Source organism: Miniopterus schreibersii (genome assembly GCF_964146895.1).
Source record: "Miniopterus schreibersii genome assembly, chromosome: 15".
Taxonomy (NCBI): Eukaryota; Metazoa; Chordata; class Mammalia; order Chiroptera; family Miniopteridae; genus Miniopterus; species Miniopterus schreibersii.
The window spans coordinates 53,583,592-53,608,243 of NC_138115.1; the positions used below are offsets into that span (position 1 = coordinate 53,583,592).

Here is a 24,652-nt window from a genome sequence, read left to right on the forward strand (position 1 = left end):
CCACAGATCCTCTGTGGGAACCTGTAGGAACCCTTCATTCCATCTTGGCATCGGTTGTGTTTCACCTGGAGAATTAAAAACACACAGACACACACTTTCTGGACATTGACAATTATTTATCCAACCAAATATCTGTCTTCTTGAAAATTGTTAGAAAGTCAGGATGAAATTTGTGACCTGAACATAAGTAAGTAGGACTTTCTAACGGTTCCTGACTATTATATAGTTCTTTCAAATCCCTGCTTAAACGTTTTTAGTTGCTTAGATTCTTCTAATTGTTTGTCGTATGTTATCTGTCCTTCTGAGCCACACTAAATACTTTCTTAAACACGTCACAGCATTAAAAATGCAAACCCAGACTTACAGTTTCGTGAAGGATGTGTTTTCTGCATGTCAGGTGGACTCCCCTGAGTGGGGAATTTCCGTGGGGGTGGCCCGCGATCACTACCCGCCCCCCCACCCCACCCGCACCCCCACCCACACCCCCACCCACACAGGCAGAATCCTCAGGGCAGGGCCCGGGAGCTTCGCTGGAAACCAGCTCCCCGGAGGATTATCATAAAACCAACGTGGTTTCTATGCTTCTCTCTATTAAAAATGATGGCTGGTGTTCTTCTTAATTGAGCAAAGACGATTAAAGAGATTAGTGCTCTGAAAGAGTATATAAATAATTCAGATTTCGACTCTTTACTGCAATGGTGTGATTTACTCACGACTCAGGACCTCGCCTAAGCGTAATTAATCTGATTTTCCTTCCTTTTACTTGTCCTTCCTGCGGCGAGGCCGGTGGCCAGCGAGCGGTCCTGGGCGGGCACAGGGAGAGACCACAGAGACTACATTAATTTTATGACATGATGCATGGACAGTTATGATTTATACTTGGCTTACAGAAGGAAATTAACATAAAATCGGACAAGCACAGATAACACTGGGAGGCCACCATCTGAAAGGGTTGGAGGCACGTGGAAGATGTTTATTCTAACAGCCGGGAATCATCCTGACAGCCGCCACCGAAATGAAAGTTTATAAACTTTCCCCCTTGGGCGTGGGACGCATATGAAGCTGCCAGAGGAGGCCGACTCGTCCCGCATCCAGGCAGAGGGGACCGTGGGGTGGACAGCGGTGGATATTGTTCAACAGATAACAAGGAACGTTTTGCAAAAGATGCAGCAACCTGGCTGTGAGGTGCAGCATTCGGTGGACGTGAGGGCCTTTCAGGAACAGGAGTGTCCACGGAGGACACTGCGTGGCCTGGGGCCGGCGGTAACGGGCGACACTTCCTTCCTTCCCGCCGCTGCGTGTGACGTCCGACGCCCACCTCCCAGCGCCCAGCGTCTGTGTCATGTTGTCCCGGACTCTCAGCTGGGAAGCTCAGGGGTGTGGGGCGGGGACCCCCCGGAGCTGCTCAGTCAGTGGGCGGCGCCTGAGCTCAGCGCCTTGCACTCGGCATACCTGTCAGGTTCCCCACGTGGCTTCCTGGTGCCACAGCGAGCGACAAATGGCCCGTGCGGGGAGGAAGATGACTAGGGTATTGGAATTCAGGCATCACGGTCATCATTTTCCAGGCAGCGTCAAATCTCAGATCCCTCTAACGGGTGCCCGAGGCGTGACCAGGATCTGGAGCTTCTGTGGTTCCCGGGGCGTTGGTTAGAAAAGCCTGTGGGTACCGACCCGTGTGGCTCAGTGGTTGGGGTCGTCCGTCCCCTGCAGAAAGAGGTCACCGGCTCCATTCCTGGTCAGGGCACATGCCCGGGGTGCAGGCTCGACCCCCAGTGGGGGGCCTGCAGGAGGCGGCCGATCGATGACTCATCACTGATGTTTCTCTCTCTCCCTTCCTCTCCCTCTCTTAGAAAAAATCAATAAAATCGTATTTAAAAACATTTTTAAGCTCTAGCCAGTTTTGCTCAGTGGTTAGGGAGTTGGCCTGCAGACTGAAGGGTCCCGGGTTCGATTCTGGCCAAGGGCATGTGCCTCGGTGGCAGACTCGATCCCCAGCCCTGGTCAGGGTGCATGTGGAAGGCAACCAATCGATGTCTCTCTCAACCCATGTTTCTCTCTCTCCCCCTTCCCCTCTCTCTGAAAAGCAATGGAAATAAAATATCCTCGGTAAAGATTAAAAATATTTTTTTAAACATTTAAAAATAAATAAAGCTACTTAGCTTCTTTCTATGTCACAAAGGTGGTCTTTGAATGCCAGACCGTAGGGCTCCTCTCCCGTGAGCCAGGCTGCTAGCCTGCAAATGGGCTGTTGAGAGGCTCCCACTAAATAATAAATATTTGTGAACAAGGGTAAGGATTCGATGCTTGACACTGTTTCCTGTAGTGTTGGGAGAGTCGTTGCTTTGCTAATGTATTTTTACTTTTCACATTCCTGAGGCGGAGAGGAGTGAGCATATAATGCAACAACGGATATTCATCGCTAAAACCACGTGTCTTGAAGGCAGCCGTCCCGTGAAATTTATAAACGGTCCCCATGACTGATACACTCAGCTGTCCCCAGAGTGCAAAGATCAGGAGCTTTTAAACTCATGTTGAGCGTGGAATTCAACAAATATTACTTAGCAACTGCTCTGCTAATTGCAGGGCAAAACCAGGAGAAAAGCTGATGTTCCCGGGGAGAGAGACCTGCCCGTCAAATGCACGAGGCTAAATATAGATAAAAGGAGTCACTGAAGCCTGGGGGGGGACCTTGCGGGGGCGTGAGTGACCGGCGTCTGTACGCAAGGACGGAGGGGACCCCGTCACCCCGGCCTGGAGGCCCCCAGGCTGCGAGCCCCCTGAGCACCTGTGTTCCTGCCTCTCGCCCTCCCGCAGGCCTCGCACAGGCTGTGGGACCTGCATTTTCAGAAGAGGAAGCGTATCCCGGGGCCTGAGACATTTGTACAAAATCCCAGGGCTGGTTTTAGAAACCGGCACAGCTGCAGGCCGCCCGGCTTCCATTTCTCTCCCGAAGACGCCGCTGCGACATTTCCATCTAGGCTGCTAAAAGCTTTTTAAAAAATGTTTGAGACCATAATTAAGATAACTGCAGCGAAGCGGTGTGATCGGCTCCCCTGCTCGGAACGCGGCTGTTTTATGAGCTTTTCCGCGCTGGCCGTGGCCGTGGCCGTGGCCGTGGCCGTGGCCGTGGCCGAGGGGAGGGCTCGGCCCGTGTGCGCGAGCGATCGCTGGGCTCCTCTGCTGCCCGCCCGACGCCACAGGCAGGTTTTGAAACATAGTGTTTCGAGGTCCTGAGAACACGGCTCTCTATTCAAATGGTGGTGTTTTGTCTGAAGACACTGGCTCTTCCTTCGGCCCCCTTAAAATGAAGTTGGCTTTTAAAATACGGCTTTCGCTCAGGTGACCTGAATGATCTCAAACCCCCGGTACCTGGAGACCTTTGTTTCAAGGAGAAGGGAGGTGATCCGTGGAACTGCCACGTACATCGTTTAAAATGTGTGTGGTTTTGAGGACAAAGCGAGGCTTTTATACATACACGTGAAATATAAAAAGAAACGACTTTTCAGAAAGTGGAGATGTATTTTACTCTTCACTTGGATGAACTGTCCACGACTTAAACTTCAGTGTTACAGGTGAAGTTAACACTCATCATCAGATGGGTGGAGTTATTCCTTTGTTTCTTCTTTCTAGATTTCACAGACTAGAGAAGCAAAACTGTCAGTAGCAGAAACAAAGTATCCTTAATTTGTGCTGTTGGATTTAAAAGCCCAGCAGTTACCTTCTTCTAACTAAATAGAGGTTTTCATATTGGATACAGTCGGGACCAGTCGTTGGACTGTTCATTGAAACATTCTTTTAAAACAGGTATTCGTGAGGGAAAGTACATGTATATGTTCAAATTCTACTTTTGCTTTAACATGTAACCGCCTGTGTGTTTTGCTTTATTTTTTCATGTGGTGCCAGGCATGTTCCTCCACAGGTGGTGGCGGTTTATGGATAAATCACTCTTCTGTGACTTCCAGCTATTGTTTTTCTTTGAATTTAAATGATTTAAAAATATATTTCTGATGCAGCCTGGGTGCACAAATAGTCTGCAGATTTCTATCCTGTATTTTCAGGCTTCTGTGGTCATCGGGTTCCATCCAATTTGTGTCTCCATTTTTGGGACAGGGAACATCTCCCTTTCATATTCCTATTTCATGAACTTCTAAAAAGTATTTATTAACTTAATTCCTATTTCATGAATTTCTAAAAAGAAGTATTTATCTATTAATTTCAACAAAAAATGACCCCGGTGTGAGCAGCCTGTTGACAAGCGCAGCGGGTTCGGGGCGGGCAGGGAAGGCTCCCTGGAGAGGGGCCCGGCCCGGCCGCGGGGTCTCCGTGGGGGGGGCGGGGGGACCCGAGGTCACCGGGTGGCAAGAAGGGCCGTGTCCAGTCCAGCGGACGCCTCCTTCGCACAGGATGGAATCCTTTAGACCCTGAGACGCAGACTCGGCGTAAGTTGAAAGAAAGTAAAGCTGGGGCTCACGTGACGTTCCAGAGCAGGAAACCGCGTTTATGTTTCACACCTGCCGACGCCCAAGGTGATTAAGACTCAACCAGATCTTAGCGTCAGGAGAGGGAGATCTTCCAGGAGCTTCCGCCTGTGTCAGGAAAAGCAGGAAAAGCCGTGGCATCCCCTGGACCACCGCTTTCTCTCCTTGCAGTGGGGCGTGGCTTCCAGGGATTTTCGACAAATTGAAATTTTAGCGCTTGAGTGCGGACGCAGAACCGTTGCCTGGGCTGCTTTACCTGCGAGCCCGGTGCCGTGGAGCGGGGGGCGGAAACCTACCCCCCTGCAGCCTTGAATTTGGCCTTCGCCTTGGGGGTGCTGGCTGAGTTTTGTCCTGGCTTTTGTTCAGAGGGACACAGCTTATGTTTCGTTCCAGGCTCGCCATGTGCTCTGTTCTGTTCTGATGTCCTTGGTTCCCACCAACCACGAAGCCTTTCAACATTGGACACTGAAGACGTTTAAGGCACGAGGCACAGAGTGTGACGTTGCAACACCTGTATTCCTGTCACAGTTTATTTACCTGTCACGCCTGGAGACAGCTTGCATTTTACTGGAAGAGGCAGCTCCACCTCGGACCAGACGGGACCGTGGCCCCGAGCCTGGCGCCCACTCGCCCGACGTCCTCGGGGAGACGCTTTTCTTGGCTCCTCGCGCTCTGCTCACAGGTGGTCAGCGGGCGTTTTGAGGCAGAGCCTGAAATTTTTAGACTTTAGGACCATTTGCTCAGCTGGCCACGATTTCAGACACACTGCCGCTTTTACGGTCCATTTTAATCCTGTTTGGTGGAAAACGGCTTGTTTGGCTCTGCAGTGTAATGTCTCCTGTTCTGTGTCCGCGTGCCCGGGGGCATGTGTGTGGACGGCACTGGACACAAGGCCTCAGCGGCATTGCCCACAAAACGCTCTACACAGAATTCCTTGTCGGGATACGTTTAGGACACTGGCGTGTGGGTCCCGCCGAGGGGGACCTCTCCCTGCAGGTTTTCTTACGCTCTCTGACTCGTTTCCCATAAAGAAACCCACCCACTGGCTCAACAGTGTTTCCCGCTGACTTGTGGGGAAACGTCGTCACCCTGTGGCTGACGTTTGTAATCCTGCCGAGGAATCCGGCCACTGTCACCTGCAGGTGTCCCAGGGACACGTCACCCACTCTGCGGGGTGCTGACCACGAGGCAAACGCTTTTAATTTTGACCAAATCCGGTCTATCAGTCTTTCCTTTAATGCCAAGCAGACATTAACATTCAATTTTTGCCCGGCCGGGCGTGGCTCAGCGGTTGAGTGTCGACCTAGGATCCAGGTGATCGGGGTTCGATTCCCGGTCAGGGCACATGCCCGGGTTGCGGGCTCGATCAATGACTCTCTCATCATTGATGTTTCTTTCTCTCTCTCCCTCTCCTTTCCTCTCTCTGAAATCAATAAAGATATATTTTAAAAAAAACATTCAATTTTCTCCCCGGTATCTTGCCATTTTCAGCACATAGGTCTTCGGCCTGTGTTATGATCTTTATACCTAAGGATTTCATTTTTCAAATGATTGCAAGTGATTTTGAGTGTTAAATTTTATTTCTTGCACGTTTATTGTTAGTATATAGAAACTGCACCGTGTGACGTATCTAATTTGCTTTTTTGTAGTAGGAGTTTTGGGGGTTTTTTTAGTAGATTCCTCCTTAATTACACTTTAGACACATCTTTTGCAAATAAGGGTAGTTTCTTCTTTCCAAGCCATAAGCCTTTTTATTTTTTTCTTCCTTTACTGAATGGTTAGACTGTCTCGTGTGGTACCAGGAGCGGTGGGAATGGACAGGCCGCCCGTGCTCCTGGCCTGGGGGGAGCGTTCGGTATTTCACCCCCCGAGACGATGCTCTCGGAGTCGGCATAGATGAAGCTCCTTCGTTTTTTTAAGTCTAATTATAGCCCCAGAATAGTTTCCGAGGTGGCTTTCATCGAAGGAGAAGCTGCGCGTCCTCGTGATTTGGGCGATCGTGGCGACAGTTGTGGGTTCCAGGCCGCGTGTAGATTCGGCTGAAGACATTACCTCCCTCCTCTGGGCCACGCTCCCTGGGCACCCAACTCTCACACACGCCTGCTTGGGTTCTGGGGTGCCCGTGACACCTCTGACGTGATTGTGGAGACACAGGGCTGGCGGGTTTGTCTTTTCACTGCGTTGCCGGATTCCTGGGAGCCTGATAGAGAAATCGGAATCGCACTTTCCTCCTCAAAACGCGCGTCTCCCGAGATTCCCGAGAAGGGTTTAAACACCACCCCACAGAAGCCAGGAGTGTGGGAGAGCATTTTAATTTTGTTCTTTCTGAAATTTGTGTTTTGTTTTGTTTTCAAATCAGACCTTGAACATTTTAAGACCAAGACGAGGAACACGGTGTCCGTGCGGGAAGGCCAGGGTGTCGTCCTGCTCTGCGGGCCCCCGCCCCACTCCGGAGGTAAGAGGCTCCCGCTCGTGCTCTTTGTATTGACCGAGTTTCTGGGCAGGACCCACGGCTTTGCGCTGTTACCACGTCTGTAAAGGTCCGAGCGGCTTGCTAACCTGAGCTCCGGACTCTGCCCTCGAGGTGGAATATCAGAGACTACGAACGGCCGTCCATCCAGAGACGTTTATAGTCATAATCCGTCTACTCACTCGGCAGGAGTCCTGCGGCGGCGAGGTCACATCCGTCCCGGTGACCCGAGGGGCCTAACAGCTTTATCTTCCCCTGTCCCCGTTGGTCACTGAGTTTTAGGCCATGACGTCCGCGGCAGTCTTTCTGTCCCTCCCTCCCTCTCCCTCCCCCCCCCACTCACTTGCTTATTAACAAACGCCGTTGGACATTTGGTTTTTGTACTATGTGGACATGATATGTGTGGATATTCACAGCATTTTTACTCGGGTGTTGGAATTGCAGGGTTTTTGCTGCTTTGGTATAAATCGAACTTCAGCAGGTGGGAGGGTAACTGGACAAGCGCGGCCCCAGGGGAGCCCCGGCCTGGGCTCCTGGCTCCCTCACCCCACACTCACTCCCACACTTGGTCCTTGGGGGACGGAGGGGGTGTTATTAGTGTAAAAGTCACTGTCCTAGAGAAGCGAACACATCCTGGGACTGAGCGTGAGAGCTGCTGACGGGGACAGATCGGAGGGAACCTCTGCCCGAGACGCCTCCCTCCCACCCTGGTAAAGCCGATTTATATGGAACTGTGCCGGACTTTGTTCTGTGGCGTGCGGGGTGGGCACCTCAGGGTGGGGTTAAGGCAGCCTTAGTCTTCGCATTACTGAACCAGTGCGGAGCGGGGTCCCGGGTCCCGGGGGGCCTGGACGTTGCGAGCGTCTCGGCTCCGGACTCTCGGTGTGTCGGTGGAGGCGCGTGCTCCGCGCTGCGAGGCTTCGCTGAGAATCCCCGCGAGACGAGGACACGCCGCTGTGCTAAACCGGGTCGCCGCGTTGAAGCGTCGCAACACGGAGGAGTTCGCCGGGAGGTAAAGGCGTGAAGGCGAGGACAGCCCCGGACTCGGGGGGCCCGCCCCATCCTGTCGGCCACCTGGACACCGGGCGGGTCAGCGCGGCCCTGTTCAGAGGAGGCGAGCCCTGCACGGCCCCGGGACTCGGCCGGAAGGATTCTGTGGAGAAAGTGTGGAGCCAAAGCTGTAAGTGTTCTGCCCAAAGGTGAGACACTCGTAGGGAGGGGCTCGGCTCCAGGACCCACCCACGGACGCCGGGACCCACAGACGCCCGAGCTCCTCATAGGAAACGGTGTCATGTTTGCTTACAAGCGACACGCCCGCCCGTCTGCCTTCAGTCGCCTCCGGATTCCTTATGACCCCTGAGACGACACGCACGCCGTGGGAAGTGGCTGTGTGTCCTTCGGGGAGCAGTAAGGACAGTGTCTGTCCTGTTCACCGCAGACACCGCCGCCCGGGCCCCGACCCTCGGGACCGTCGGCAGCCTGGAACCTCAGTATTTTCTCCCGCGGCTGGTTGGGTCCGCGGTGCAGAGGGCGGACTGAATCTCCCAACGCGCTTCCCCTGAAGTGCCCGGCTCGCGCCTTCGAGTTTCTGCGACGCTTGTAAACACCGTTACGGGACCGTGGAGATAATCCCGGGTGAGACCTGCGTGGCGCGAACCTTTTATTAGAGGCCGACGGCGTGTTCTGGAGAGTTGTGTTTTCTTCCCTTAAACGCTAGTTAGATCAGATTTTCAAAAGCACGCAGGAAATATTCCTGGTCTTAAACCCGGGGATTTATAAAGCAGGAGCGGCGAGACCAGCGGGAGACCGATTTCCTTTGAGGCGCGTTGGCTTGTGGTCTGCGGCCTCCCACAGCAGAGCGGGATTTGCTCGAGCTCTGCGGAGACCTTGGGTCCTTGCTCCCCATGTCGTACGCTGACAGCGGGAAGCCGGCGATTTTCCGGGCCATTCTGGCTCCGTCGGACACACCAGGTCGCCGGCAGGTTCACGGGAGGCGCGTGCGTTGCTCCCGACCACCAGCCGCCACGGGGGAACCTCCTGCACGAACACGCGGCTTCTGAAACGCTTCCCTGTGCAAACAGGAGGGGAAGCGGCTCCTGTAAATGCCAACAAGGGGTTTCCCCCGCCCAACCCGCGACACCGGCGAATGGATGTTTTGTATATAGTCTCCCACAAATACTTACTTCCCAGGGTATTTCACACTTGCTCTTTAAGAATGTTCTGGGCCCGGCCGGGCGTGGCTCAGTGGTTGAGCGTCGACCTAGGATCCAGGCGATCAGGGTTCGATTCCCGGTCAGGGCACATGCCTGGGTCGCGGGCTGCAGCCGATCAATGACTCTCTCATCATTGATGTTTCTCTCTCTCTCTCCCTCTCCTTTCCTCTCTCTGAAATCAATAAAGATATAATTAAAAAAAACAAAACAAGAATGTTCTGGAGGTTGACTGGTGGCGTGGCTCAGTGGTTGAGCGTCGACCTATGAACCAGGAGGTCATGGGTTCGATTCCCGGTCGGGGCACATGCCCAGGTTTCGGGCTCGACCCCCAGCAGGGGGGTGCAGGGGGCAGCCGATCGGTGCCTCTCATCCTTGCTGTTTCCCTCCCTCTCCCTACCTCCCTCTCTAAAAAATCAGGAAAGACATATTTTTTAAGAAACGAATGTCCTGGTCAGGGGCACAAGTTCACCGTCCTATAGGGGCAGCTGTGGTTCCCCAGAGCAATTACAGTGGTAACGTCAAAGGTCGCTGGCCACAGGCCACTGCAGCAAAGAGAATAATGACAGAGCCTGACATCGTGCAACAGTCACCAAACTGTGACAAAGTGAGCAGATGCTGCCGGGAAAAGGGTGCCACAGACGAGCCCCACGCAGGTTGCCACACACCTTCAACTTGCAAAAAACTCGGCATCCGCAACCGCGAGGAAGCGAGCCGGGCCGTGCGTGTCCCTCGGTCCCGGCGTCTCTGAGGCTCCGCGTCACCGTATCCTGTGCGCTCCCTGGAGAAACAGCTCGGATCCCAGTTTAGCGCCGAGACGTGGAGCAGAATCCGGCGCTTGGCTGTCGTCTGGCTCGACCGCGCCGTTCGTCACCCGGCCCCGAGAACTGCCGCTTAAAACAGAACTTCCATTTCTCTTTTATTTCCTCCTCAACGAGATACAGTGTAACAAACAAAGTGGGGTTGTCATTTTCGGCCTGAAGAGAATTAATAAGCGCATGTTCGCCACTCAAACTCTCCTATATATCTTTGCTTTATTGCTTTCCTCCTCTGGCAGAAACAAAATAATTACCAGCAACGAGAAATCCTGTCGCTGTTACGGTTTAGCTATTTATTTCCCTCCAGCGCGCACTTGAGTACACGGAGTTTCTTTTCCTTTCGGCAAAATTATAGATGTGCTGAGGGAGATTTGTCTGTCTCGAGGAAGAAAATCGCACACAGAGAAAGCAGGCGTTTGTTTCTGCAGCTCGTTATAACTCGAAGGCTATACCCATTCAATCCCGTCACATTTTAATAACTTGGAGGGCGTTTCCCCCATTCATACAACTTATTTTGCCCCCTAACTTACACATTCATTCTTCTAAAAGCACATCGGAATCATCACATTAAAAAAAAACACCTTAAAAAAAACACACACAAAAAAACACCTCAAGATCTTGATTGGAATTATCTGATATTTGCCTGTTATTTTGGGAAAATCGGCAACTGCAACACTGGGATTTCACACTCAGGAATATGACACGTATCTGCAGCATTAAAGTCACAGTGTCCTGCAGCAAACTGCTGTTTCTCTCCCTGGCTGTCGTGCCTGTGCACCCAAGGGTCTCGGGTTCGATTCCGGGTCAAGGGCACGTGCTTGGGTTTCGGGTTCCATCCCCGGCCCCCCGGTTGGGGCTCGTATGGAGGAAACCAATTGATGGGTCTCTCTCTGTCTCTCTCTCTCCCTCCCCCTCCTTTCCTCCCTCTGTCTCTAAAAATCAATGGAAAATAAAACAAACAAAAAGCTCTTTCTACATAAACTGCAGATATCTTTTTCTGCATAAACTGCTACACAGATCTAGCCCGAGTGTGACCTTATTTGGAAATCCAAGGTACAGGGCCTCCTTTGCTTTGATCGCATAGCTGATATTAAACACTGACCCACAGACTTACGCAAATATAAATGCTGTGCTCCAGTTTCCCTGGGTGTGCAAACCAGCCCTTAAAATGCCATAGTTATTGCTGGGATCTTATAGAAGGTTCCCAGGAGCCCAGCATCCGCGTGCACCTGTGTGACCCCCGGTCACCACCAGCACTGCTTTGTGACACTGGGGACACAGAGCTTCGATTTTATTTTTTGTAAAGGTCTCCTGGTCAGGTCTGAATGGGAATCTTGATTTTTTAATAGTCTCTAATTCCTTAAGCGTAAACATCTGGAAGAGGGCACTTGTGTTGCCATGGCTACAGGGCATTTTTTTAATTGAATTTAAAAGGAATGGGGAGAGAGAGAGAAACAAACCAACCGGCTGCCTCCTGCATGCAACCCGACCCAGGCTCGAACCCGCCACCTTTCGGTGTACCAGACTATGCTCCAACCCACTGAGAGCCCGGCCAGGGCACGGAATTAGCGATCCCAATTATACTTTTCAATCTAAAACGGTGCAATGATTGTCACAATTGGCCTGCAATTGCAATTTCTTATAAAACTTTCTAAAATAAGTCTTCCTCAAATAGAAATTTTCCACACTGGAGCTCTACAAAGACGACTATTTTGCAGGCTACAGGAATGTGCTAATTACTTGGCAGCAGATTCTAATTGAAAGAGCAGCAGAGATGGCGGGCTTCCTGCGACCCCAGCTGGACGGCCCGCGGCTCTGAGCCTCAGTGTTCCCATGGCGGCTAAATGGCGGCTCTTAGGACACCTTCTGTTTGAAGATAAACAAGTGGGAAGTTAAAAGGAAAAGTAATGGGGCCTTTGAAGGCGGGAGGAAGAGCCTTATGTTATTTGGAGATTCTTCTCTTGGTATAACATTTACTGACACTTTTTAATTAGACACACCATCCAGAAGCTTACTTTTAACTATTTTAAAACCCAGGTGTAAATCTCTAAAACAGTCTAACCTTTTTATTTCCACGGTACGGTCACAACTTTCTGAGATCCCTCCAGGCCCCTGGTTCATCTAACCAGGCATTTGTTTCATACCCACTCTGAGCTGGGCTCCAAAGATACAGAAATAAATGAGACACCATTGTCGACTTCGTGCCGCTCAGAGTCCGGTGAGGGGACATGTAACAAAGACACTAGAAGGCGTGTGACAAGCGATACATTGAGACCTACGTGTCTGTGCCCTGGGGGTGAGCAGGTGGGGTCCCAGGTGGGGAAGCTGCCCCTGCTCCGCCCCCAGCCGACCCCTTGCACTACCTCCCCCGTCATCACTGAAGCTCAGTAGCCCAGGATCCACAGTTTAAGACCAGAGTTTAATGTGCACATGAAACAGTTGAGCTAAATCAGCTTTAGAAATTTAGACGAAGCAGTGGAGGGAAGGCAGCAATGTTTTTGAGGTGTTGATGCTGAGCAGGACTCATGCTGCGTGCCACCCACAGCAGATACTTACTGTCCACGGAATGTCCACAACCCACAGAAGATCCTGTCCACGGAATGTCCACAACCCACATAAGATCCTGTCCACAGGATGTCCACAACCCACAGCAGATCCTGTCCACAGGATGTCCACAACCCACAGAAGATCCTGTCCACAGAATGCCCACAACCCACAGCAGGTACGGTCCACAGAATGTCCACACTCCTGACAAACTCCTGTCTTTTCGACGGTGTGGCGCTTCCTGTCTTTCACCTGAGGCAGCATCAGCCCTGGGAGGAAGCACACAGCGGACCCAGCAGAGACCGTGCGGATGTGGCCGACGTCAGCACGGATCCCACGGGTCGTGGTTTATGGGGCTGCCAAACCCCAGTCACTAGAACACCCTCGTTCCCGTTCCAGGCTGTTACGTGCGTAATTCCTCTCTAGGACACGTCCCCTGTGAGTCACGGCCAGGATCGGATTCTCACTGTAACTTGATAAATGGGTGGTTTCGGAGAAACTAATACCTGTGGGAGAAAATACTTTCAGAGACACCTTTGTAAATCTCTGCCTGGCTCACTGGGCCCGTGTCGTCCCCTGCAGCCCTGTCCGCTTACCGTTGCCTGAGCACTGAGGCCTGAGCTAACAGTGAGCTCACGACCAGCCTCCTAAGGGGTGGTTCACGATGGGCAGGGTCCGCTCCCTGTGGAGGTTTGCAGAGCACCTGGTGGGGGTCCTGCCCGGGGGGGGGGGGGGGGGGGGCGGCGGGGAGGCCTGGGCCTGAGGGTGGGTTGGCAGGGCTGCCCAGAGCTGGATTGCCAGCGACAGTGACAAGTGCTTGGATGGAGGCCCCTGTCCTCTGTGGCTTTTGCTTTGCTCGCCACTGAAGCTTCCAGACGGACTGAGTCTCCTTTTTCATTTTTCCCCCAACGCTGCTCAAAGTGTTGGGGCCTCATGGAAGAAAGAAGATCGGCAGAGAGAACTGTGGAATCTGAACCAATTATTCGGACACAAATCAGCCTTTTCTTCCGAAAGAACAGACCCTCGGCAGAGAGATGCAGTAGGAGACGCTGGCTGTTAGGGCTGCTTAACATTTTCCTCCCGTTTAGTCAAAGCCATGACCAAAAGCTGCCTCCGGGCCTCGGTCCTGCCGGGTCGGGTGGCGGATTTGGGGATCAGCTCTGTCAGAGCCCGGGGTGGGCCCTGGAGTGATGGCCCTTAGTGACACAGTGGCTAACAAATGACATGTCTCTTCTTAATAGTTCAGCCCCTTTTGAAGGCGGTTGCCTGGGGCTCCCTGTGCCATTAGCTGCAGCAAGACATTGGGCGTGTGGACAGGGACCCACTTAAAGGCTCAGATCTGAACAAAGGGGGGGGACTTTGCCTCCTCCAAGCTGTTATCATGCCTGTTCCCAGAATCTTAATTACGTCTTGCAGGAGCCCGAATGTATTTCAGAGACTAGTCGGCTTCCTTCCTCGTGTGGGCGGGGGGTCTACGCGCAGGCCTTCGGCTTCTCTCTCTGATCCCGGCCAGGGGCCCAGAGCTGGGCCTGAGGAGTCAGCGTGGCCAGCCGGGCGCGTCTGAGTGACCAGGGACAGGGCGTGCAGGCCCCCAGGCCCTCCCCGGCCCCGTGTGAGCTCCCAGGGAGCCTCGTGGCCGCGGGAGTCCTGTTGGTAAAACAGGGTGACCCCCCCGACCTCATGATGGGGTGATGACAAGAGGGGACATCCGTGTGCAGGGGCAGGCCTGGCACAGAGCCGGCCCTCAGTAAATAGCCGTTACTGCCACCGCCATCCCTTCACTGCTGTTGTAGTTATGTATTAAATGTTTCGTTAATGCTCACCTGAGGATATTTTTCCATTTATTTTTAGAGAGAGGACGGGAGGGAGGAAGGGGAGAGGGGCCAAAGGAGGGAGGGGGGGAAACAGAGAAACATCCATGTGGGGGAGACACACCAATTGGTTGCCTTGGTTGGCCCCGGCAAGCGCCCCCGCGACGGGCTGGGCATTGAACCCTTGACCGGGAATCTAACCCTCGACCCTCTGGGCTCGGGCCGGTGCTCTGCCCTGAGCCGCATTGGCCCTGGCGGCTGTTGGAGTTACTGTTACGGGATCCTCTCTCGGTACATGTAACACTTCTCAAAGCATCGCAGAGAAGCACAAAAATAACGCCTTGGCCCTCCTGTGAGCTGTGTTTATCGTATTTGTATAAAATGGATTTTAAATAGACTGTATAGGAGTCAGACATATGCTTCCATGGAAAGGGGGACACCTGTGTTCTCTCTCGTGACTGGAAAACCGACTCTGGCGCAATGAGCTAAACTAATTCCCAAACTGACCCTTCGACTCAGCGTCACTATCAGGGTGATTAATTTAATTTAGCCTTTCCACAGATATAAAAGCCAATGTCGTTCCGTAAAGTGCGTCCATAAATATCTCCTCCAGCACCTGCTATTGAGAGGGAAGGGTCAATAATTTTAATAATTAAACCATATTGTAAACACCTTCATTTCTCCTGTCAGCCTCTCGCGCGCAGAGTTGGCGGACGCTGCGTGTTGACACCGTGAGTCCGAACTGGAAAATTAATCAATGGCGGGGGACAGACTCCGAGAGTTCACGTATTGATCCCCAGTGTGGGAATTAGCTTCAATAGTCAGACCAAAACTTGGATAAAACAGAAGAGATTAAAATGATCGTTAAATCCGAGCTCCCTGATTTCATCGGGGCCGCATGTCAGACGATTCGATTTTAGGTAAATACAGACTTGACTTTGATGAGGGCGGAACCCGGTGCCCCGAGCGCCTTGGGGGGAGAGGCCTTCATCCTGTGGCCGCAGGAGACGGACCGAGGCTGTGCCTGCTCGTCCGGAACCTGTCTCACCGCAGGTGCTGGTTGTGGAACCAGCTGGGTCGGAGCCGCTGGTCGCCCTGCTTGCTCCCTGTTGTTCAGGTAAATACATTTGGAGCAAAAAATAAAGGAAAAAAAAGAGCCAGTGCTCTTACAACTTTAATCATCGTGGGTTTTGCCTGAAACTTGTAGAAGTAAGAAATTCATTGAAGGGCAGTGAACTTGACGGCATATTAGGGACAACGCACTGTAGAGCCTTGTGCCGATTCTATGAAGTGTTCGAGTTGGGTGAAAAGGCTGAAGCCCCTTTTTTTCTAACAGGATTATGGCATGAGCTTTTTTTATTATTGAATTTATTGGGGTGACAGTGGTTAATAAAATTACACAGGTTTCAGGTGTACAGCTTTGAACCGGTCCTCAAGGGGTGGAAACGAACTCGGTACCAACTTTAAGTTAAATTAGGGAGCATTGCCTTTTGGTTACCTCGCCTGCCTCCGTGGACTCCCACAATTTGGAAAGTCACACTGAAACCACTGTTCGCCCAGGGTTTCTGTATTAGAGCAAGAATCAGGTGAGAGCAGTGGTCTGTAAAAATAACTGGCTGCAGAAGCCTGAGCCCACCTCGGCCTGGAGCACAGCTCAGGGACTCGGGGTGACAATGCCCCTTGGCCCCCTGCACCTCAGAGCTGCCCTTCCTGCCTTTAGGGGCTAGTTCAATGCACCTCGTTAGTTAAATGGTAGTTTGTAAACAGACACACTGGGGTCAGGAAAATCCCCTTAGGGAACACGGGTGAGGCCTCGACTAGAAATTCATTAGATCGAGTTCTTTGTAAAAGTTAGAGACTCTCCTCCAGGATATAATCAGTCACCACTTCAAGGGGCTCTACTTACCAGAGAAAACAGGCATTTTACTCTCCTTAGAAATAATCACCCGCTTGGCGAGGAGAGACAGGTCAGGACCCAGGACCTTCCTTAAGGAACAAGTTTTATTTTCATGAGCGAAACGAGACCCGGTGAGGAGAGGACGGTCAGGGCCGCATTTGTCCACCAGGCCGCATTTCTCCAGGCCGTTCGTTGCCGCGTCCCATCCACCAGTTATCTGTAGCCTTTGCGGCCCCAGGAAGCCTGGTCTGTAATTAGCGCTGAGAGTTGACATGAGGATTATAACCCTAAAAGCACCACCCTGGGTGCGTTAGGGGGTCTTCCCCTTGGAGCTGGTGCTGAAGGAAATTTCCATTTTGCAGGCTTGTGAATTCTGCATATCCTTTCAATAGCCAGGCAGGGCAATCAAATCGTAATTGGCTGCGATTAGCACTCCCGTGGGCTGTGAGGTTCTTTACCTTCTCCTGGGCTGCACTTAAAAGGAAAATGTTATTTACTGATGCTGAGGCATAAAAATGCGCTTTGTTCCGCGTCAGTGAGGAGGAACCGCACCTGGGCAGGGGCCCGGGACTGAAGACCCGCCCCCGCCCCACCTGGGCCTGAGGGAGGTTCTCAAAAACAGAAAGGAAACAGTTCCGAGTGAGGAAAAGCAGGACAGACGGAACTGCCACAAAGTAGCCTCCGGAGGCCTCTCCTGGGCTCTGCATCGGAAGGTGTGGAGGGACCGCTCCCAGGGGCACCCGCGGCGCAGCCACCTGATGCCAGGACAGGGGGCCCCCTAGGAGAGGAGCTTCGCACAAGCTTGACAGTGACGACCAGGGAGGGCGATGCCACGAGTCCAAATGTGCCAGGGACTCGGGCACCCACGGAACAGACTCCAGGTCGGAAAGGAAATGGGGGAACCAGAAATGGGGCACAGAGCGAGGACACCCCCTGGTCTCAGACGTGGACGTGGACGTGGACGTGGCTCGGAGCTGCTCCCTCAGGCAGGAGACACGGGGTGGAGTCTGAAGGCCTCAGGGACACGCACCTGAGCTTGGGAAGCCTCCTGGGGTCTGGACAGCAGGCGGCCCCACAGAGAAGAGGGAGCGGAGGGGAGACACGATGTCACCCCCGTGGCTGGTCTGTGGGGACACTGACCTACCGCAGGCTCACACAGCTTGTCTGACAAGGCCCGAGACAGGGTTTATGGGCTTACAGCGGGTGTCGCCGTCTCTCAGCAGCGCCCAGGTGAACAGGTGAGTTGCAGGTATTGAGGCCACAGCCAGGCAGCAGGGCCTCGAATGGTCCTCAAGCATGAAAGGAGGGAGAGAAGTCACCTTCCTCGCTCGGTGTGAGGACCCTCAGCGGTCAGGCCCCTTAGTGTGGAGCGTGGACGTCGCCATGGACGAGGCAGCCGCTGAGGCTAGACCAGGAGGCCTGGGTGTGTGGAAACGTCGCCCCACGTAGCTCCCCCGGAAACAGCTCCCGAAAGACCACGCGGATGTCAGACGTACACAGGTGCCTCTGCTTTAGGTACGGACGTCAAAACCCTCGCCACGGACCATTTATTCTTCCAAACTTAAATGATCTTCAACTTGCCACGTTGTCTCAGGTTTTTGAACAAGTCCTATGTCCTGGACCCTCCACCCAGGTGGCGTCATCTGCAGGCTTCACGGCAAAGGTCTCCTCCCAGCCCGTGACTTGCTGGTAACAGTCTAAGTGCCCCGAGGGAGCCGCCCCACCCCTTAAACCCTCATTTCAGAGCAGCTCAGCCTGCCCCCCTGGCACCACAGCAAATGGCCGAAGCTTCCTTTACAGTTTTGCCCGGGTGTCGTTTCCTCTGACAGAATTTCTTCTAGAAAACGGGCGTGCCAAAGACTAAATCTCCCCCGTAATGGAATTTTCTCGGGAAGTGGCTGTGCACCCCCGTGGCAGTGCCACGGATATTGACGTGTCCCCAGGTAAACCCTCGAGGGACACAGCTCCTGTTAAATGACCAGCCTTGAGGGCAAGTGACCGGGAAGGGGTGTGGCCCGGGAACGGCGTGTCCATCGCGCGTTGCTCTGTAGAAGCCGCCTTTCGGTCGCTCATTCTGTTCATTTATGGCTTGGATGGTAAAACCCCTTGTTCTTGAATCAAAAACGTTTCCGGTTCCTAATGTACCTGTAGCATTTTACTCAAGAGCCCGGCGGCCAGGGCCTTGGGCGTAACTTTTGTGATTTACACAAGAGGTTGCGGGAGGGTTTGCAAAGTCTAGCGTGTCTGAGTAATAAAATTATCATTTTTATTGTAGTGTTTTATTTATCGCCATACATAAAATTATATTGAAAAGCCTCCAAAGAAAGCTGACTTGATGTATGTTTCACGGGCGGGATACAGTTGATGTTCATCACAAATGCAGATGTTTATGTGCCTGGTAGTAGGACAGCAGGTGCTTTGCTTTATCCAGAATGCAGTAAACCCATGATGTCTAACGCTCCCCGTCGGGGAGAGTCCCTGTGTCGGTGACACCGTCGTGGGGGCGCCTGCAGCGGGGTGGAGGCGTGAGCGCGTCTCCCTCTCCCCCTTGTTCCATGGGTGAGATTTAGGGCTCCTGCCCCCTGACTCAGCCCCCTTGGCACCTCCTTTCTCCTCCGTGGTGGGGTCTCCGTCGGCTGCCCCGATCGGCTCTGGGATGCTGACTTGCCTGGGCCTCTGGGGGGGGGGGGGGCAGGTACTAAGAACCGAGGGGGAAGGTTTCCATGTTCGAAGATCCTGGGTCCAGGTGGGGCGACCAGCCCATGGAAGTTGGGGAGACAGTTCTGTGAAGGAAGGTCATGGAAACGGACGACACTTCCTCCTGGCCCAAGGGGAGGCACGATTTGTTTTTTTAAATATGTTTTTACTGATATTTTTAGAGAGAGAGGGAGGGAGAGACGATGTGAGACTGAAACATGGATCGGCTGCCTCCCACGCGCCCACTGCTGGGGGTCGAGCCTGCGGCCCGGGCCTGCACCCTGACGGGATCGAACCCGAGACCCCTCCGTGTGCAGGACGACGCCCGACCCCTGAGCCACACGGGCCAGGGCGGTTAGTACATTTTTAATGTGGAAAACTTTCCCTAATAACGGAATTTCCTTCTCTCCAAAACTTTTATTAGAACTCTCTTATGCCTGGATCTTCAACGAGTATCCGTCGTTTGTGGAAGAAGACAGCCGGAGGTTCATCTCGCAGGAGACGGGCCACCTGTACATAGCCAAGGTGGAGCCGTCCGACGTGGGGAACTACACGTGCGTGGTGACCAGCACGGTGACGGCCGCCCGGGTGCTGGGCGCCCCGACGCCCCTGACGCTGCGAGCGGACGGTAGGGAACAGTGGGGGTGTTGTGGGAAAAGTGAAACCCAGGGGACAGTGAGGGGAGTCTCTTGAAGAATCATCGCTTCATTTGTTTTAGATCAAGAATATTTACGAGGGGGGCACTGAAAGGATTCCTTAAGCCACGGGTCCCTGGGCACAGCCCCCGCACAGGACCAGCTTCACAATCTGCGGGGAGCGGCACAGAAGGAAAACGAGGGGCCCGTGGTCACACAATGAGTGGGCAGTGCCCGCCGGCGTGGCTCAGTGGTTGAGCGTTGACCCAGGAACCAAGAGGTCACCGGTTCATTCCTGGCCAGGCGCGTGCCTGGGCTGATCCCCAATATGGGGCGTCCAAGAGGCCGCCGATCGATGATGTTTCTTTCGCATCGATGTTTCTCTCTCTCACCCTCTCCCTTCCTCTCTCTCTCTCAAAATCAGTAAAAACAAATTTTTAAAAAATGAGTAAGCATGTCCAATGGTGACCCCATTAAACCAGGCACAGGGCCCGTTGAGCCTGGGGCCGCGTGCTCCCCGTGAAGTCACCTGTCCTGACCTTCATCGGCTTGAGGGGCTTTGTTTCAAGCTAGAAGTTATCTCTATAAAAAACAAAGGATACATGTGAACCTTAGGTGCTCAGAGCATAAGCATCTTATAATGGAAAGTTTGTACCTTTGACTAATGTGAAATTGGCTCCACTGCCAGGAGCACGGTGCTTGTATTTCTCAATACTCCGCTGTGTCCTCGAAATTGCTAAGAGAGCAGACGATCAGTGTTCTCACCACACACACAAAAATTAACAATTAATTAAAAGCAGTGTCTACGTGAGGGCCTGTGTGTGCCAAGTTGATTGAGATAATCATTTCACAACATGTACCTAATATATTAAATCATCACAATGTACACTGAAAAACCTAAATATATACAATATATTTACAATGCAGCCTAAACCTATACAGTATTTATGTGTCCATCGCACGTCAGTAAAGCTGGGGAGAGTGTGTTTCATTTTCCCCGTCATGGCTGTTTCAAGGGAGCCCACGAGCTGCAGGGCAGCGGATCTGTAAGCCTGAGAAACCGCCCACGTGCACAGGACCGTCTCTGATGCGGGTGCTGGGCCTCAGGGACCTGAGCCCCTTCCCAGTCGGCGATGGTTGGGTTTGGCCTGTCCCGCTTTTTCCATTACTGTGTCTTGTCACTGGGGAGCCATCTACTAAGCCTGAGATGGACGCCTGTGCTACGAGGGTACCGTTAAGTCGATTTCCTCCCATAATGTTTGCTCTTCAGGGTGTTTCGAGAAGTCATAATGCATTGTACATTTCAGTGTGACCAGAAATGTCCAAACTGGACAGAGAATTCCAAAGCCTCCCGTTTAATGTAACGTAAGAAGCACGGCGGTTTCCCGGAACTGCTCTGTAGACGGCCCTTTATTAATCTCGGAATCCCAGAGCGTGTATTAATGTTGCCCGTTTGGCCCGAGTCCCAGCGCGGCTCCTGAACGCACCTACCGGGCGGGAGGGGCGGGATCACGTCATCGGAGTAGCTGGTCCCACCTGCAGCATTTGAGGAGAAGGGGCCAGTTTTGAAGGAAACGGTGAAACTGTGAACTTTGCCTTGTGGATTTACAGGCGTGATGGGTGAATATGAACCGAAAATAGAAGTTCAGTTTCCGGAAACCCTCCCGGCCGCGAAGGGCTCCACCGTGAGGCTGGAATGCTTTGCCCTTGGAAAGTAAGTTCCGTGGCTCTCGCTCCCACGTGCCGGTGGCAGGTGCCGTAAGGCAGCGAGCGAGACGGTTCTCCACAGACTCTTTTTGTATTTTCTAATTTTTTTCACTTAGAAGCCGAGGAGGAGTCAAGTCCAGGGGAAATGCACGTATATAATTTAGTTGGAAACATTAAAGGCATTTGCTGAAATTGCTTCCACCTGATTTCGTGAACTAAACTCGTTTTTCTTTTCCTTGTTTCCTACGAAAGTGCAGTGGGCACGTTAGACCTTTTACACTAAATCATGAATTTACTCGAGAAAGTGCAGCGTTTATTGTATTGCACTGTGAACGTAGAGCGGTGGGTCTTGGCGTGAGGGTCGTGTCCTTGACAATTGACACACAAAACTGCGTCTTTTTCTCGATCCAAACCCAACGCTTCACTCGGTTCCAGGCTTCAGTTTACAATAGCAAATAACGCGACGTTTTCTCCGCAGCCCTATACCCCGGATCACCTGGAAAAGAAGCGATGGGCGGCCTCTCCCCGGTAAAGTTAAACTGCGGGAGTTCAGCGGCGTGCTTGAAATCCCCAGCTTCCAGCAGGACGACGCCGGCTCCTACGAGTGCGTCGCCGAGAACTCCCGCGGGAGGAACGTGGCCAGAGGGCGGCTCACCTACTACGGTCGGTGTCCCCGTGGCCGTGGGAGCGGGAGCGGGAGCGTTTCTCTTATCAGACGCCTCCGTGGTTGGGGCGGGAGGTCACGGCAGAACCCAGTGCCCCACGGGGTCTACGCGTGGTTAAATAGGATAAATATCCTAGGGGGAGTTGACAAGAAATACAGCTCTGCGGGCGGAGGCCTGCTTTTTAAATGATTCATATGGTGATGAAACATTTCACTGTCTCTTCTGAGAATAACCGTTTAGACACTTAACCATGTCAAGGGGAGACGTCTCTTCTGGAAAATGTGGTTTGATGTGTTTATTACGGTTACGAAGCAGAGGAACTCTCGCTGGGAAACGCGCGTCACCGCAGCAGAGGGGCCGCTGGCCGGCGGGGTCCTGACCCTCGCTGGCAGCTGTCCCTCCCGGGGACAGGGCCGCCCGCGTGCCGCCGGGGACCTGTGATGACATTTACGTGATGCACTGCTCAGTTCCGGAAAGGACAGGGCGACGCTGTTGCCATCACTTAGAGTCTATTTGTAGGGAAATTAGATTGCCTTTTTAGTCTAGGTCTGTTTCCAAATAACCTTTTATTAAAAACATGCAGTTTTTTTTATGGCAGCCTGATTTAAAATGGGTGATATTATAAAGTGTGCTGTAAAAATGTGAGCATGGGGGGAGTGAAGATGTAGTTGCAGTGTAATCACTAGAAATATTACAAAACTCGCGGGAACTGGCCACTTCTGTGCGGAGAAAATTACATTATGGTCCAGTCACCTGGGCAGCTGGGAACTGGAGCCGGTTGCCGGGCTCGCTGGGAGGGCCACGTAATGTCGCAGGGGAGAAAGCGTTTGCAGACACACGTTAAAATGACGCGGTTTATTCTGACCCCCCGAGAAATCCCAGGCGTGCAGGTGCGGCGGCCCTGACTCGCGGACAGGCGGGAGGGACTCGGACGCGCGCGTGACCCGCCTCTCCCTGCCCGCCCCGGGGAGAAGGCAGGACACCAACCTGCAGGCACCCGGCGTCCCCGGCTGCGTGCTGGTGGCCGATGCAGCGGTGGGCCCGGCTGACAGCTCTAAGGCTGCCCCGAAACATCGTTTACTCGCAGGTCTTGGGTTAGTTGCTCCTTTCCACGCAGGTTAGAAGCCCTGGCTCGGCTTTTCTAGGACTTCTTGTTTTTCTGTTTTCATCGATCTGTCTCTCCCCTTCTCTGCATGCGAGTTCACAGCCGTCACACAGTGGCTGCACCCGTCGGCGCGCCGTCCCTGTTCACGCTTCCCTCCTCCCAAACACCTCGAGTCCCCTTCTGCAGTCCCGCGGCCCCCGTGCCGATGGCTAACCCAGCCCCACCAGGGAGACTTGCTCGGACAAGTTCAGAGAGTCTGTTTGGAGCAGGGAACAAATCAGGTTTTCCTGGATTTTGTGGGCAAAGTGAGGTGATGGGAGAGAGGATGGCTCCGTGAAAAACTGGGGTTGTTTTAGGAATAAAGAAGGGGGGAAGCGAGCACGATAGGCAACCTCCATCATCCGCTGAGACTGGCAAAGGAGACAGACCACGGCCGGGGTCCATGCGCAATGTCTGTGTCTCAGAAATTAACGAGGCAGTTTCATGAAAGTTACTCCAGTTACCTGGTTACCGGCCCTAATAGTTCATGTAAAAGATGGTCTGATAGGATATTTGGGTCTCACCTGACGGAACAAGGGGGTGTCACAACTAAAGCGGCAGTTGTAGCTCCCAGGACTGGCCCAGATGGAAAATTATTCGGAGACGCAGCGGCGTGTGGGCGCCGGTGGAAAACCTTGCTGGAAACTCGAGTGGCGGCCACGGGCTCGTGGGTGAGGCCTGTTCGCAGCCTCGCCCCACTTAGGCCGGTAATTTCTGCAAGAAAAAAAGAAACTGTGTTTCAATAAAACGAAGTGATTTTGGCCTGAACTATACTTCGGCGTGGACAAGTGGTTTATATGAAACAATGAAATAAGGTAAAACGTAGGTCCAATTTCTCTAAAAGCTCAATAGTTCTATTTTCATTTCAATTTCATTTTTTTAGAAAGCAATTTTACGAGATAGAAATGGAGAGACCCATCTTCCCAGGGCTGCAATTAAGTAGAAATAGATAAACTGTCTCTCTCGATGTGGGCGATGCCGACGGGAGCCCCCGCCCACATCAGGTGTGGGGCTTGGAACCCATGTGACACCCGCCTCCGGGTTTGGGGCCTGAGGCGGGAGCTGAGAGCCGGCTGAGCGCTGAGTGCTGAGCGGCTCCGCTGTGGGTGGTATGTTGCTTTCATCTGTAAAAAGAACTTTCCAAAGAGCATCTTCTAAAACACAAGTGAAAATGATAAATCCACTTGGCACAGCTGATCTGCATACGTAATTTAAGGCTGCCCAAGTTTCCCTTTTTCATAAAAACTCATACAATTCGGATGGAGCCCATTTACCCATCTTCCCTGCTTTCGTTTTAATTCACTCAGAGGCTCACAGGCTGCTCACTGGTTTGCATTTAATTAGGAGTTTCTCTAACCTGAAGGAAGTATTCTCTCCTCGGCTGCAGAAGTGTCTCCCCTATGGATGTGAATTTTTAGTGCATAATTAAGACGGTACCTGCTGTCACTCACGGATTAAGTTCGCACCAGTTGTGACCTCATGATTCAAAAGTACGTGTGGAAATGAAAATCTATCTTGTGTACCTGCGTTACCGTCCACTAACAGACACCGAAGAATGTCCTAAGATGCACAGAGT

General features: G+C 52.7%; 1 protein-coding gene across 1 annotated transcript in view; it reads left to right on the forward strand.

Annotated features, from left to right (window-relative positions):
* The window catches only part of CNTN3 (contactin 3), a 97,682-nt gene that overhangs the window by 46,273 nt on the left and 26,757 nt on the right, over window positions 1-24,652 (forward strand). Inside the window, exons 5-8 of the mRNA XM_081159995.1 lie at window positions 6,838-6,933; window positions 19,350-19,553; window positions 21,172-21,274; window positions 21,746-21,930. Coding sequence (XP_081016121.1) covers window positions 6,838-6,933; window positions 19,350-19,553; window positions 21,172-21,274; window positions 21,746-21,930 — 588 coding nt within the window. The remainder of the gene's footprint in view (window positions 1-6,837; window positions 6,934-19,349; window positions 19,554-21,171; window positions 21,275-21,745; window positions 21,931-24,652) is intronic.